At 51.2% G+C, this 15,835-nt stretch overlaps 1 protein-coding gene across 1 annotated transcript in view; it reads left to right on the forward strand.

The window, feature by feature from the left end:
- The first annotated feature begins 11,947 nt into the window (after nt 1–11,947).
- LOC308577493 (interleukin-6 receptor subunit beta-like) overlaps nt 11,948–15,835 on the forward strand; it is a 28,805-nt gene continuing 24,917 nt past the window's right edge. Inside the window, exon 1 of the mRNA XM_081177719.1 lies at nt 11,948–12,212. Within this exon, the coding sequence (XP_081033845.1) occupies nt 12,158–12,212 (55 nt within the window). The 5' untranslated portion in view covers nt 11,948–12,157. The remainder of the gene's footprint in view (nt 12,213–15,835) is intronic.

Here is a 15,835-nt window from a genome sequence, read left to right on the forward strand (position 1 = left end):
GTTTATTGGCATTCGGCCCTCAGGAAGTTGCCCAGAATGTGAATCTGGCCCTCAACTCCAGAAAAACTTCGCACCCACTACATAAGATGGTGCTCTGTCCGCAAACTTATTCATTACTCCAAAGAGTAAGCGGCAATGGTCGCATCCCAACCTGCTGATACAGTGGTACCTCAGGTTACATACGCTTCAGGTTACAGACTCCGCTAACCCAGAAATAGTACCTCAGGTTAAGAACTTTCAGGCTGAGAACAGAAATTGTGCTCCGGCGGCGCGGCGGCAGCGGGAGGCCCTATTAGCTAAAGTGGTGCTTCAGGTTAAGAACCGTTTCAGGTTAAGAACGGACCTATGGAACGAATTAAGTACTTAACCTGAGGTACCACTGTATCATAATTGTAGGAATGTGAAAAGATGCTAGGAAAGGAACTATTTATTAGGTATCGTCCTTCCTCACATTTGTGAGTTCAGCAGAGTGCCATTCCTTTGCAGCTTAAAAAGGGAAGCTTGGATAAGACTTTTGCTTTAAATAATCCAGGACGCTTTAAGGCAGACTGAATTCACCTGATATTTCCCCCTTTTTCTCCCTCTTTAAACAACAGCAACAATTTATTATTTATACCCTGCCCATCTGGCTGGGTTTCCCCAGCCACTCTGGCTGGCTCCCAACAGAACACTAAAAACACAATAAAAGATCAAACATTAAAGACTTCCCTAAACAGGGCTGCTTTCAGATGTCTTCTAAAAGTCAGATAGTTGTTTATTTCCTTGATATTTCATGGGAGGGCGTTCCACAGGGTGGGCGCCACCACCGAGAAGGCCCTCTTCCTGGTTCCCTGTAACCTCACTTCTCGCAAGGAGGGAACCGGCAGAAGGCCCTCAGAGCTGGACCTCTGTGTCCGGGCTGGACGATGGGGGTGGAAATGCTCCTTCAGGGATACTCGTCCGAGGCTGTTTAGGGCTTTAAATGTCAGCACCAGCACTTTGAATTGTGCTCGGAAATGTACTGGCAGCCAAGGTCTTTGAAGACGGGTGTTATGTGGTCTCAGTGGCTGCTCCCAGTCCCCAGTCTGGCTGCCACATTCTGGATTAGTTGTAGTTTCTGGGTCACCTTCAAAGGCAGCCCCACGGAGAGCGCATTGCAGTAGCCCAAGCGGGAGATGACCAGAGCATGCACAATGTCACCACACAAACCGTCTCATGAAAGGTGAAAATAACAGGTTACTCGGAGTACTTGTTGGAAGAGTAACACACAATAGGCAGCTTTGTTCAGGCAGGCTTAAAACACTAATTTGGTTACAAAGTTGTGCTTAAAGGTAAAGGGACCCCTGACCATTAGGTCCAGTTGTGACCGACTCTGGGGTTGCGGCGCTCATCTCACTTTATGGCCGAGGGAGCCGGCTTACAGCTTCCGGGTCATGTGGCCAGCAGGACTAAGCCGCTTCTGGAGAACCAGAGCAGCGCACGGAAACGCCATTTACCTTCCCGCCGGAGTGGTACCTATTTATCTACTTTCACTTTGACGTGCTTTCAAACTGCTAGGTTGGCAGGAGCTGGGACCGAGCAACAGGAGCTCACCCCGTCACGGGGATTCGAACCGCCGACCTTCTGATTGGCAAGCCCTAGGCTCAGTGGTTTAACCCACAGCGCCACCCGCGTCCCTTCCTGGCGGTCGTAGAGTTATGCAAATGCAAATAAGGCCTCATTTGCATCGAATTATGTTTTGCTGCTTCTCCAAACTCTCGAGGGGGACCTTGTGGGCATCCTTTTGGCACCCAATCTGAGCAGGCCTCTTTCTGGAGCCGTAAGGAGTTTCTCTGAAAGGAAAAATGGGGAGGGGAGCGAGGCATCATCATTTTCCGTGCGTATTTTGACACTGGCAAACCCCTCCAAGCTGTTCCTCTGTTGCATTATTTGAACGCTGCCGTCACCGGGAACAGGGAGATCTCTGAGTCTGTCACACGTACGAGTCTTCCCCCCTCTCTCCCCACCCCTAAATTACTTTCTACCCTAATCCCGCTAGGCTCTGGGGGGGGGGCCTCCAACACCCTCGGAAGCTCCTGAAGTAGAGCAGAAGGCCCCAAGACCACCTGAAAATAAAAAAGCCAAACCAGGCATCTTCCAGTAATGAAACAGGAGAAATTTCCCACTGGTACGTATTTAATAATACAGTGGTGCCTCGCAAGACGAAAAGAATCCGTTCTGTGATTCTCTTCGTCTAGCGGTTTTTTCGTCTTGCAAAGCAAGCCCATTGAAGGATTAGCGGATTAGCGCTATTAGCGGCTTTTAGTGGCTTATCTGCTGATCGGATCAGCTGATAAGCGGCTTAGAAAAAGGGGGGGAGGGAAAAAAACCAGCAGGAACTCGCAAGACATTGTCGTCTTGCGAAGCAAGCCCATAGGAAATTCGTTTTGCGAAGCACCTCCAAAACAGAAAACTCTTTCGTCTAGCGAGTTTTCCGTCTTGCGAGGCATTCGTCTTGCGGGGCACCACTGTAATAATAATAATTTATTATTTATACCCCGCCCATCAAGCTGGGCTTCCCAAAAAAATATTAAAATACTGTAATACATCAAACATTAAAAGCTTCCCTAAACAGGGCTGCCTTCAGATGTCTTCTAAAAGTTTGGTAGTTGTTGTTCTCTTTGACATCTGGTGGGAGGGCATTCCACAGGGCAGGCGCCACTACTGAGAAGGCCCTCTGCCTGGTTCCCTGTAACTTGGCTTCTCGCAGCGAGGGAACCGCCAGAAGGCCCTTGGCACAGGACCTCTGCGTCCGGGCTGAATGATGGGGGTGGAGACGCTCCTTCAGGTATACTGGGCCGAGGCCATTTAGGGCTTTCAAGGTCAGCACCAACACTTTGAATTGTGCTCGGAAACATCATGGGAGCCAATGGAGGTCTTTCAGGACCGGTGTTATATGGTCTCGGCGGCCGCCCCCAGTCACCAGTCTAGCTGCCGCATTCTGGATTAATTGTAGTTTCCGGGTCACCTTCAAAGGTAGCCCCACGTAGAGCACATTGCAGAAGGCCCCAAGACTACCTGAAAATAAATAAGCCAAACCAGGCATCTCCCAGTAACGAAACAGGAGAAATTTCCCACTGGTACGTATTTATTACAGTTATATCCCGCCTTCCCTCTGAGGAGCTCAAAATGTGGTTGCTTCTTGTACAAACCTCTCTGCCTCATTTTATGCTTCATCCAGAGATATAGCCTTTTGCCCAACCACCCCAGCCTAGACCATTTTTGAAGCAGCAGAAAATCCGCCCTTGAGATTCTGAGAAAATTCTACCAAACTGGCCAGCAGAGCGGTTCATAAATGACTCCGGTCAAAAAGGCCAACAAGGAATGTTCACAAATATTCCACAGGTGAGGGACGCTGAAGTTGAGCGAGACGTTCATGGGGGGTGGGGTTCAGAAACCCTCGCTGATCTGCTTCACCCAGAGACATTAGCTGCTCCCCACCAGTGGCGTAGCGTGGGTTGTCAGCACCCGGGGCAAGGCAAGTAATTTGCGCCCCCTAACCCGTGGATTTGCGCCCCCTAACCTCCAGATGTTGCGCCCGGTGCGGCCGGCCCCCCTGCACCCCCCACGCTACGCCACTGCTCCCCACACACATGTCACAGGAGCAAGCCGGTCAGCGATTATACAGTCAAAGACGGAATTGGCAAAAACATGATCGCCACAGACTAGCTTGCTTGCTTGCTCCGAGGCCACCTCAGCTCCTGGCACCCAGCGCCCCCTGGCCAGTCCCAGAGGCGCCATTCGCACGGGGAGCTTGCAGCCGGGGCTGCTGCAACAAACAGCTGTGCAAGCCTTTGGGAGGCAGAGATGCCAGAGGGCATCAGAGGAGGGAGGGAAGGAAAGAGGGACAGAGGCCAGTACATAGCTGTCCCTTATTTGGCGGGAAATTCCCTTATCCCAGCACCATTTCCCACTGCTGTCCCTTATTGACCCTTAAATTTCCCAGGTTTCAAAGGAAGCAGCTCCTCTCCCTCCCTCCCTGCCGGCCAGGGAGGAGGGAGGCTCCAACTGTGTTGCTTGGCTGCATTGCTCACCCAATAAAGAGTCTAAGAACGGCTGGGGGGTGGAGCTTGCATGCCTTGTGCGAATCAAATCGGCCGCCTTGCCTGGGGACTTGCCTTTGCTCAGCGCTTCCCAGCGGAGAGGTGACGGTGGTTTTCCTTGCTGCATCCCCTTTGCCGGGTTGCTGCGCTGTGGGAACCACCGCTTGAGGCTTCGTTTGGCTGCTGGCTGGGCTTTCTGCCTTTGGCTCGGAGGGGCTCAGAAGTTGAACATACCTGTGCTGGGAAAATCCCTTATTTTGGCTGCTGATCCCTTATTTTCGAGGCTGCTGGTCCCTTATTTTCAAATCTGTAAGTTGACAGCTATGGGCCACTGTTGCCTGCAGCAGCCTTGACCATCCTTCAAGGCACCGTAGGATGCCATGGCACACTGGTCAAAAACCACGGTCCGAAGAAAAAGTGGGACATTCCAGGATCAAATCAGAAAATGGGACGGCTTCTCTAAATCAGGGACACCCCTGGAAGACAGGAACACTTGGAGGGTCTGTAAAGCTGGCACGAGTTTTAAATTAATGGCATCTGGGCCATCCTCTTGAATCTTCCACCCCAAAATGTGCAAGTGCTTGCTTAAACACTTTTTAAAGGTAAAGGGACCCCTGACCATTAGGTCCAGTCGTGACCGACTCTGGGGTTGCGGAGCTCATCTCGCTTTAGTGGCCGAGGGAGCCGGTGTACAGCTTCCGGGTCATGTAGCCAGCAGGACTAAGCCGCTTCTGGCGAACCAGAGCAACGCACGGAAACGCCGTTTACCTTCCCGCTGGAGTGGTACCTATTTATCTACTTGCACTTTGACGTGCTTTCGAACTGCTAGGTTGGCAGGAGTAGGGACCGAGCAACGGGAGCTCACCCCGTCATTGCGGGGATTCGAACCACCGACCTTCTGATCGGCAAGTCCTAGGCTCTGTGGTTTAACCCACAGCACCAACCACATCCCTAAACACTTTTTAAAACCACTCAGATCTAAGCTGTCTTTGTGCCTCTCAATGGAAGGTACGTAGGAGGGAGATCTCTGCCCGCACGGTGTTGGAGGGAGCTGCTAAGGTTAAGTACATTGTAGGACTCCACTTTGAGTCACTATAAGTCCATCCAGGTCTGCGTTGCCAGTGAATCATTTGCAGATATAATTAAGGCATCACGAACAAAAAAACATCTGCGCAGGAAGGGAAGAAAAACACCCTTCTCTCAGGTAAAGTTCCGGCTATTTTAAGTCAGTCAGCAGTAAGTGGAAAATACAGTGGTACCTCAGGTTACAGACGCTTCAGGTTACAGACTCTGCTAACCCAGAAATATTACCTCGGGTTAAGAACTTTGCTTCAGGATGAGAACAGAAATCGCGCGGCGGCAGCGGGAGGCCCCATTAGCTAAAATGGTACCTCAGGTTAAGAACAGTTTCAGGTTAAGAACGGACCTCTGGAACAAATTAACTACTTAACCCGAGGTACCGCTGTATATCCTGCTTTCTTCGGTACCCTGAACAGATTCCTGAAAGGTCCTGTCTGAGCTGTACATTTCAAGCCATATCAAGCCACTTTAAGGTAAAAAGGTAAAGGACCCCTGGACGGTTAAGTCCAGTCAAAGGTGACTATGGGGTTGCGGCGCTCATCTCGCTTTCAGGTCGAGGGAGCCGGCGTTTGTCCACAGACAGCTTTCTTAAGAATAATTTTTTTATTAACCGACCAATCACATCAAATCAAACCAAATTACATAAATTCCAAATTACACAGCCGAATTTTAAGTTTTTGTTGGGGGTACCCATATTTCAATTTTCGAAGGGGATCCAATCATCTTGCTTCTTGCTGCTGTTTTAATGTCCACAAATCTAACCTTATGATGTTCACAGTACTATCCAGTCCTTTCTTACTGTTTTTCCACATCTCTTGTTGCTATTTTCATATATTTTTCCTTTCTCTTTGTGACCTCTGATAGTCTCCACAAGCTGGTTAGAACAGTTTGTAATCCTGCGTGGATATTATTTTTTTATCCAGTAGCCATATCCAGACGTTTTCCATATAACATCACTTCCATACATCAAAACAGTCTTAGCCTCATTAATCTTCACCAATCTGCCTCTGTTCTCAAAACCTTTGAGGAGATTCACCAGGAATGCAGTCTGAAAACAATTCTGTTCTGTCTCCCGGCTATAAATCCTTTGGCAAGCTGGCGACTCCGAATTAATTGCTGCGCCATTCCCAAAAGCTCTTATTGCTTCTCGATCTCCATAAAGCATACTTTTGGTTAAAGTTTATCTCCACACAGACCTTAATCATCCTGCTTGGGTCAGTTCAACCGACGGTTCTAATGAGGAGGGGTTCTTGGTAAATCACACAGAAGAAAAGAAAAAAAAGGTCCGCCCCCCCCATTCAGTCCCGTTGTCAAACATACCCCGCCTTTGGTGTATCTTCATCGTAAAATATTCCTGTTTCTCCAACCCGCCGTCTTCTTTCGCAGAGGTCACTTAAATTAGCAGACTTCACTCCCCTTCTTCACTTGAAACACATTAGGTCCGGTCGTGGCCGACTCTGGGGTTGCGGCGCTCATCTCGCTTTATTGGCCGAGGGAGCCGGTGTCCAGCTTCCGGGTCATGTGGCCAGCAGGACTAAGCCGCTTCTGGCGAACCAGAGCAGCACACGGAAACGCCGTTTACCTTCCCGCCGGAGTGGTACCTATTTATCTACTTGCACTTTGACGCGCTTTCGAACTGCTAGGTTGGCAGGAGCAGGGACCGAGCAATCCCGTCACGAGGATTCGAACCGCTGACCTTCTGATTGGCAAGTCCTAGGCTCTGTGGTTTAACCGCCAGCGCCACCCACGTCCCTTTATAGCATCAAAACGCACTGTTAAAAACAATTTAAAAGAACTTGCAGCAGCTTGCAGACTTAACTTACAGAATAAGAGAACAAAAAGAACATAACATTTAGAGAAGATTGGGAAATGTTTACTGAATACATGGGGGGAAATTGTGTACACTTGAAAACGTTGGCAGCGTTCAACAATGTGGATAAGTTTTGATAGATGTAATAATGGAATACTGGATGGTTTGATTTTTGTAAAATATGCAGGGATTTATTACAGTGGTACCCCGCAAGACGAATGCCTCGCAAGACGGAAAACCCGCAAGACGAAAGGGTTTTCTGTTTTGGAGGCGCTTCGCAAGACGAATTTCCCTATGGGCTTGCATCGCAAGACGAAAGCCCATAGGGAAATGCTGGCGGTCGGAAGCAAAGACTTTCACCCACAGCCGGCCTTCAGAAGAGGACCTCTTCTGAAGGCCGGCGGGGGGCAAAAGTCTTTGCTCCCCCCCGCCTGCCTTCCCCCCACCTGCCCCGGGCGATCTTAAAATGCTGGCGGGCAGGAGCGAAGCGTTCGCTGCCGACCCCCAGCATTTTAAAATCTCGAAGGGACAGCAGAGAAGTCTCTGTCCCGGGGAGATTTTAAAATGCTGGGGGTCGGGAGCGTTCGCTGCCGACCCCCAGCATTTTAAAACACTGTTCCGAAGCGGGGGGCGGGAACAGCTGCCCCATCCGCCCCACTTCGGAACGATGTTCCGAAGGAGGGAGGGGGGGCGGGAACAGCTGCCCCATCCGCCCCACTTCGGAACGATGTTCCGAAGGAGGGAGGGGGGGCGGGAACAGCTGCCCCATCCGCCCCACTTCGGAACGATGTTCCGAAGGAGGGAGGGGGGCGGGAACAGCTGCCCCAGCTGCCGGGCTTCGTAGCGCTGCTGCGAAGCCGGGCGGTAGGGTGGGAACACCTTCTGAAGGCGGGCAGGGGGCGAAAGTCTTTGTCCCCCCTGCCTGCCTTCCCAGGGGCTTTTAAATCGCCCCGACAGCGGAGAAGTCCTCCGCTGTCCGGGGCGATTTTAAAATGCCGCCCACCAGCATTTTAAGATAGCCCCGCACAGCGGAGAAGTCCTCCGCTGTCCCAGGGTTTTTTAAAATGCTGGGGGTGGGAAGAAAAGGCCTTGTCCCCCCCCCCAGCCTTCAGAAGAGGTCCGGGGACAGACTGTCCCCGGACCTGGCCTGAAGGTGGTTTCCCTAGGAACGCATTAATTGATTTTCAATGCATTCCTATGGGAAACCGTGCATCGCAAGACGAAAAACCCGCAAGACGAAGAGAATTGCGGAACGAATTAATTTCGTCTTGCGAGGCACCACTGTATATGTAAAATGAACCCTGGAAAGAGAAGGGAGCCAGTGTGGTGTAGTGGTTAAGAGCAGTGGACTCATAATCTGGTGAACTGGGTTCGCTTCCCCGCTCCTCCACATGCAGCTGCTGGGTGACCTTGGGCCAGTCACACTTCTCTGAAGTCTCTCAGCCCCACTCACCTCACAGAGTGTTTGTTGTGGGGGAGGAAGGGAAAGGAGATTGTTAGCTGCTTTGAGACTCCTTCAGGTAGTGATAAAGCGGGATATCAAATTCAAGTCATGGATATTTTAAGGATGTTGGAAAATGAATGCAATTCATATCACAAGCAGAGGTTGCGTCTCCCCCAAATTAAATCAGCAATGTGTATTTGTATAGAGAGGTAGGAAGATGGAGAGTCAGGCACGGTCTCTTCTGCTTTGTGACAACCGCTCCCCAAATAACTTTGCACGCAAATTGAAATCACCCTAATTATTAGGAGGCATCTATGATTCTATGCAGAGACATCACCTGGCCAACAAAGGTCCGTATAGTTCAAGCTATGGTTTTCCCAGTAGTGATGTATGGAAGTGAGAGCTGGACCATCAAGAAGGCTGATCGCTGGAGAATGGATGCTTTTGAATTCTGGTGCTGGAGGAGACTCTGGAGAGTCCCATGGACTGCAAGAAGATCAAACCTCACCATTCTGAAGGAAATCAGCCCTGAGTGCTCACTGGAAGGACAGATCCTGAAGCTGAGGCTCCAAGACTTTGGCCACCTCCTGAGAAGAGAAGACTCCCTGGAAAAGACCCTGATGCTGGGAAAGATGGAGGGCGCAAGGAGAAGGGGACGACAGAGGACGAGATGGTGGGACAGTGTTCTTGAAGCTACCAGCCTGAGTTTGACCAGACTGCGGGGGGCAGTGGAAGACAGGAGTGCCTGGCGTGCTCTGCTCCAGGGGGTCACGAAGACGCGGACACGACTAAACAACAACAACAAATGATTCTATGATTTTACATAGTAAGGAAGAGAGGAACTTGGGGGGGGGGCTCCTCCTCCCCCTCCCCTCTGATTGGCCCGGAGCCGCAGGCCACGCCCCTTCAGCATGCATCTTACAAAAGCACCTTTCTGAATGCGATCCATTCACCTGTCGCCTTCATCCCGGGATGCGATGCTGCGGGAGGGGGGCGAAAAGGAAAGAAAACCACCGACAAACCCTAAATGGGAGCAAAACCTTGTTTTTCTTGCTCAGTGAGAGAGAGGGAGCTGGGTTTCGTTTAACCCGGGACCACTTTTAGATGCTCAGAAAAGGAGTCACAGGTGCAGAATTTATCTCCACCGCCCCGGGGCCGCTGAATTCTTTGCAGAGAGACTCTCTTGCCGTGGCACCGAGGGTTTTTAGGGTCCTCCTTTGACCCGGGAAGTAAGCGCGATCTGTTCTTTCTTTTCGGGGGGAAAGGCGATCTCTCCTGCGGCAGGACTCACCGTTCACAGGTAACAGCTCCCCCCCCCCGGAAAGTCTCGTCATTTGGAAGAAAAAGAGGAGCCAACAGCCCAACGCAAAAGGCTGGAAGTTGAAAACGGCGCAAGAGCGCATTGGCGGCTGTGCCAAAGAGCATACGAAGGGTGAGCTGTTCCGTGCGTAAAGTTGGTTTCTTAGCGATGCTTATCCGTCATTTTGCAAGGTGTGGCGATTATCTGGGGCGGGCGGCGGTTCTGAACCTGATTTCCAGCGCAGTTGTTAAGAGGAAGTCCTCCAGGCAGCGTGTGGTTAGCCTGCGGAACTCCCTGCCACAGGGCCACCACATTGGATGGCATTAAAAGAGGATGAGGCCGATTTGTGGAGGCTTGGATCAAATCTATGCTTCCAGGTGCCATAAGAAAGCTGCAGAGATAGCGCAGGATAGTGCGCACCCCGGAAATGATCTCTTTCAGCTTCTGCCTTCTGGAAAGAAGGTCCAGGGTTATAAAGACTAGGACTAGCCGCCTGAGAAACCTCATTTTGGTAGCCCAGTTCTGCACACCTTCCAGTTTGTCAATATCCTTCTTAAATCGGGGTGCCCAGAACTGGACACAGTATTCCAGGCGTGGTCTGACCCAAAGTAGATTAGATCAGGACTGCGACTTCCCTTGGTTGGGACACTGTACTTCTATGGATGCAGCCTAGAATAGCATTAGCCTTTTTTGCTGCTGCATCACACTGTTGACTCGCACCAAGCTTGCTGTCTTTTAAGAGCCCTTGATCCTTTTCAGTGGTGGGAGCCGGGATGGATCGAACCGCCCAAAAGGAGACCGTGGCTGATTGGCTCCAATAATAAACCTCTCATAAATAAAGGTTGTTTATGTATTCCACTTAAGGGACACGGGTGGCGCTGTGGGTAAAACCTCGGCGCCTAGGACTTGCCAATCTCATGGTTGGCGGTTCGAATCACCGCGGCGGAGTGCGCTCCCATTGCTCAGTCCCAGCGCCTGCCAACCTAGCAGTTCGAAAGCACCCCTGGGTGCAAGTAGATAAATAGGTACCGCTCCGGCAGGAAGGTAAACGGTGTTTCCGTGTGCTGCGCTGGCTCGCCAGAGCAGCTTCGTCACGCTGGCCACATGACCCGGAAGTGTCTGCAGACAGCGCTGGCTCCCGGCCTCTAGAGTGAGATGAGCGCACAACCCTAGAGTCTGTCAAGACTGGCCCGTACGGGCAGGGGTACCTTTACCTTTACCTTTACCTATGTATTCCACTACTGTGGGTTAAACCACAGAGCCTAGGACTTGCTGATCAGAAGGTCGGCGGTTCGAATCCCCACAACAGAGTGAGCTCCCGTTGCTCGGTCCCTGCTCCTGCCAGCCTTGCAGTTCGAAAGCACATCAATTGCAAGTATATAAATAGGTACCGCTCCACCGGGAAGGTAAACGGCGTTTCTGTGCGCTGCTCTGGTGAGCCAGAAGCGGCTTAGTCCTGCTGGCCACATGACCCGGAAACTGTACGCCGGCTCCCTCGGCCGATAAAGCGAGATGAGCGACGCAACCCCAGAGTCGGCCACGACTGGACCTAATGGTCAGGTCCGTTCTTAACCTGAAACTGTTCTTAACCTGAAGTACCACTTTAGCTAATGGGGCCTCCCGCTGCCGCCATGCTGCCGAAGCCCGATTTCTGTTCTCATCCTGAAGCAAAGTTCTTAACCTGAAGCACTATTTCTGTGTTAACGGAGTCTGTAACTTGAAGCGTATGTAACCTGAAGCATATGTAACCCGAGGTACCACTGTAGTGTAAATGAGCTTTGATGGATGCAATAATGGAATACTGAATGGTATAGTTTCTGTAAAATACGCAGGGATTTATGATATGCAAAAATGAACCATGCAAAACGGAGAAGGGAAGTCATTGGTATTTAAAGGATGTAGAAATGAGTACAGTGGACACTCGGGTTGCGAACGTGATCCATGAGGGCTGCACATTCGCAACCCGCAGCTGTGCACCTGCACACGCGCAGGTTGCAATTTGGCGCTTCTGTGCATGCGCAAAGCCCGATTTAGCATTTCTGCGCATGCACGGCCGGCAAAACCCGGAAGTAACCTGTTCCGGTACTTCCAGGTTTCGGCGGTCCGTAACCCGAAAAAAACGCATCCTGAAGCGTCTGTAACTGGAGGTATGACTGTACTATAAATTGCGAAACAGAAAAATTTAATAAATATTATATGGAGATGATAATAAACCTCTCCCATGCTTCCACTTTTCCATTTCGAAGCAACTTCAGCCTGTGCCAACAGACAACAACAACAGAAGTGAAGCTGAGACCCATAGGTCCCTACATTTCAGGGGGTTGGGCTAAATGACCTTTGGGGGGCCCTTCCATCTCTCTATGATTCTACAAGATGCTCTTTTTGAAAAAGAGAAAAGCGTGGGAAACGTTCCTTGTTAACGCCTCCATTGCCATCTCTCCAAAGCTGGTGTGACATTCAGGATGCAGCTGATTCTGAGATGTGTACTGATTGTCCTCACCTCCGTCTCCTGCTCAGGTAAGAACAGCTGTCTTGTGGTTTTTAATTTAGAGCATTTATGAACCGGATGATATTTAAAAAGGAAAACTGCCGGGAGCTGTGCATGGTGAAAACAAGGCAATGCCATGGAAATGAAAGCAGAACGGGAAGCTCTAGTCCAGGGGTCAGCAACCTTTTTCAGCACTGTCCCTTGTGGGGGGAGGACTATATTTTTTGGGGGGGGGGGAATGAACGAATTGCTATGCCCCACAAATAATCCAGAGACCCTCCCTGCCCGTAGATTGTCTGGCCAGAGTGGTGCATCCTCTAGTTATCTCCTGCTTGGACTACTGCAATGCGTTCTATGTGGGGCTGCCTTGGAAGGTGACTCGGAAACTGCAACTAATCCAGAATGTGGCAGCCAGACTGGTGACTGGGAGCGGCTGCTGAGACCATATAACACCGGTCCTGAAAGACCTCCATTGGCTCCCATGATGTTTCCGAGCACAATTCAAAGTGTTGGTGCTGACCTTGAAAGCCCTAAACGGCCTCGGTCCAGTGTACCTGAAGGAGCGTCTCCACCTCCATCGTTCTGCCCGGACACTGAGGTCCAGTGCCAAGGGCCTTCTGGCGGTTCCCTCATTGCAAGAAGCAAAGCTACAGGGAACCAGGCAGAGGGTTAAACCACAGAGCCTAGGACTTGCCGATCAGAAGGTCGGTGGTTCGAATCCCCGCAATGACGGGGTGAGCTCCCGTTGCTCAGTCCCTGCTGCTGCCAACCTAGCAGTTCAAAAGCACGCCAGTGCAAGTAGATAAATAGGTACCGCTGAAGCGGGACATCACACTGCAGTATGTGCAGCTGCTGACAGGTGGCGCTGTTTACCAGGCCAAGATGCAAATTAACATCATTTAAATAGAGGCTAAAAGTCAGCCTGTGCTTTTAACAGCTGCCCATTATTTCAAGCCGGCATTCTCGCTCTCGTTCAGCACAGCTGTTGCCAACCTGGTGCCCTCCGGTCGTTGTCGGACTATGGACTACGTTGTTGTAGTTCGACAACATTGTGATGTTGTGCCAGGTTGCCAAAGGCTGTTGTTTTTAGTCATTTAGTCGTGTCCGCCTCTTCGTGACCCCCTGGACCAGAGCACACCAGGCCCTCCTGTCTTCCTCTGCCTCCCACAGTTTGGTCAAACTCATGTAAGCAGCTTCGAGAACACTGTCCCACCATCTCGTCCTCCGTCGTCCCCTTCTCCTTGTGCCCTCCATCTTTCCCAACATCAGGGTCTTTTCCAGGGAGTCTTCTCTTCTCATGAGTTGGCCAAAGTCTTGGAGCCTCAGCTTCAGGATCTGTCCTTCCAGTGAGCACTCAGGGCTGATTTCCTTCCGAATGGAGAGGTTTGATCTTCTTGCAGTCCATGGGACTCTCAAGAGTCTCCTCCAGCACCAGAATTCAAAAGCATCAATTCTTCGGTGATCAGCCTTCTTTATGGTCCAGCTCTCACTTCCAAAAGTCTGCATTGCAAATCTTCCTGCTCATTTTGCAAGCGAAACCGCAGGAGGAGGGGAAATTGAGCTTTGTTCCGATTGAATTTTCCCTGGGTGATTACAACCCCCCCCCACATGTGCCATCCATCTCGCCTCTGCTTCCTTTGGGACTATGCTCCCGCCCCCCAAAGCAGCCCTGATGGCTGAGAAAGCCAGTGTCCGTCCCCCCCAACTTTGTAGCACACAGAGCCTGGAGGGTGAAAATTGCTTTCAGCCGGAAGCCGCTGTCCCGCACCACAGGGGAGGCGCAAACAGGTCCCTAAGAAAAGAGCCTTCACAGTTGTGGCATCACCTCAGACCTCTCTCCTCCCCCCCCCAGCCTTTGTTGACAGCTTTGGAAAGGTTATTTTTTGCTCCAGACGTGTAAAACGATACGCTTTTGCCCGCTCAGTAGGCACAGATGTGGGGCTGCTGGGGGGTGGGGAGGGCAGCCCCCACTGCCTCCGCTCTCCAGACCCCATCCCTGTCCAAGGCATGCTCCTTCCGTGTTGCGTACATCTCTGTTTTGCTTCCTGAAAGCCAGGGGAACATTGTGTCCATGGTTGCAAATTAATGGAGAGCAGCCAGCAATCTCTCCAGATCTTTGGGGAAAACGGGCCTCCGTCAGACCCCATCTCCAGAGAGGAAAGGGGCTGTCTGAGTGATTTTCCGGGAGCAAGCAGGTGTGTGTGTGTGTGTGTGTGGAGATTAATCCATGGCTAAATCTGCCGCAATGAGGTTGGAAAGGCCTGCAATTCAATGCCTAGTTAACAGATTGGATCAAAACTTTTGTTCAGTCTGTACAATGCTCCCCCCCGGGCGGGTACAGGGGAGAATTTGGTTTGGTTTGCAGCTTTTAACATGAGGTGACCAAAATCGGCCCTCTGGTTCCTGAACCGGAAACACAGCTCTCCTTTGAAATCTGCACTTCTCTGAAGTATACCGGTAATTATTATTGATAAATGTTGTTGAGTCGTTTAGTCGTGTCCGACTCTTCGTGACCCCCTGGACCAGAGCACGCCAGGCACTCCAGTCTTCCACTGCCTCCCGCAGTTTGGTCAAACTCAAGCTGGTAGCTTTGAGAACACTGTCCCACCATCTCGTCCTCTGTCGTCCCCTTCTCCTTGCACCCTCCATCTTTCCCAACATCAGGGTCTTTTCCAGGGAGTCTTCTCTTCTCCTGAGGTGGCCAAAGTACTGGAGCCTCAGCTTCAGGATCTGTCCTTCCAGTGAGCACTCAGGGCTGATTTCCTTCAGAATGGAGAGGTTGGATCTTCTTGCAGTCCATGGGACTCTCAAGAGTCTCCTCCAGCACCAGAATTCAAAAGCATCCATTCTTCGGCGATCGGCCTTCTTGATGGTCCAGCTCTCACTTCCATACATCACTACTGGGAAAACCATAGCTTTAACTATACAGGCCGCCTTTGTCGGCAAGGTGATGTCTCTGCTTTTTGACGCACTTGCTCCTGTAGAGGGAGTGCAGCCCCTGAGAAGTGTTCATCAGGCATTGAAAAGTTGGGACACCTGCTGAATTTGGCAGAACGTTCCACTATAAGGGACCGATGGTGCTAAATGCTGTTTCTTACTGCAGTCAAACGAGCTCCGCCAACTCAGGCAACCTCATCTAGAACAGTGGTTCCCAATTGGTGGTCCGCGGACCCCAAGGGGGTTTGTGGCACCATTCACATAACTAAAACTATCATAGATATATCATTGTTTTCTAAAGTAGGGAGTCCGTGGCTTGGCTTTTGAAACACAGGGAGGGGCTTGGACTGGATGTGGTCTTGCATATGCCCTTAGGGGACGCGGGTGGCGCTGTGGGTAAAGGTACTCACAGAGCCTAGGACTTGCTGATCAGAAGGTCAGAGGTTCAAATCCCCGCGACGGGGTGAGCTCCCGTTGCTCGGTCCCTGCTCCTGCCAACCTAGCAGTTCAAAAGCACAGCAAAGTGCAAGTAGATCAATAGGTCCCACTCTGGCGGGAAGGTACACGGCGTTTCTATGTGTTACTATGGTTCGCCAGAAGTGGCTTAGTCCTGCTGGCCACATGACCCGGAAGCTGTATGCGGACAAACACCGGCTCCCTCGGCCTATAGAACGAGATGAGCGCCGCAACCCCAGAGTCGGTCACGACTGGACCT

The sequence above is a fragment of the Podarcis bocagei genome (genome assembly GCF_964188305.1).
Source record: "Podarcis bocagei genome assembly, chromosome: 18".
NCBI lineage: Eukaryota > Metazoa > Chordata > Lepidosauria > Squamata > Lacertidae > Podarcis > Podarcis bocagei.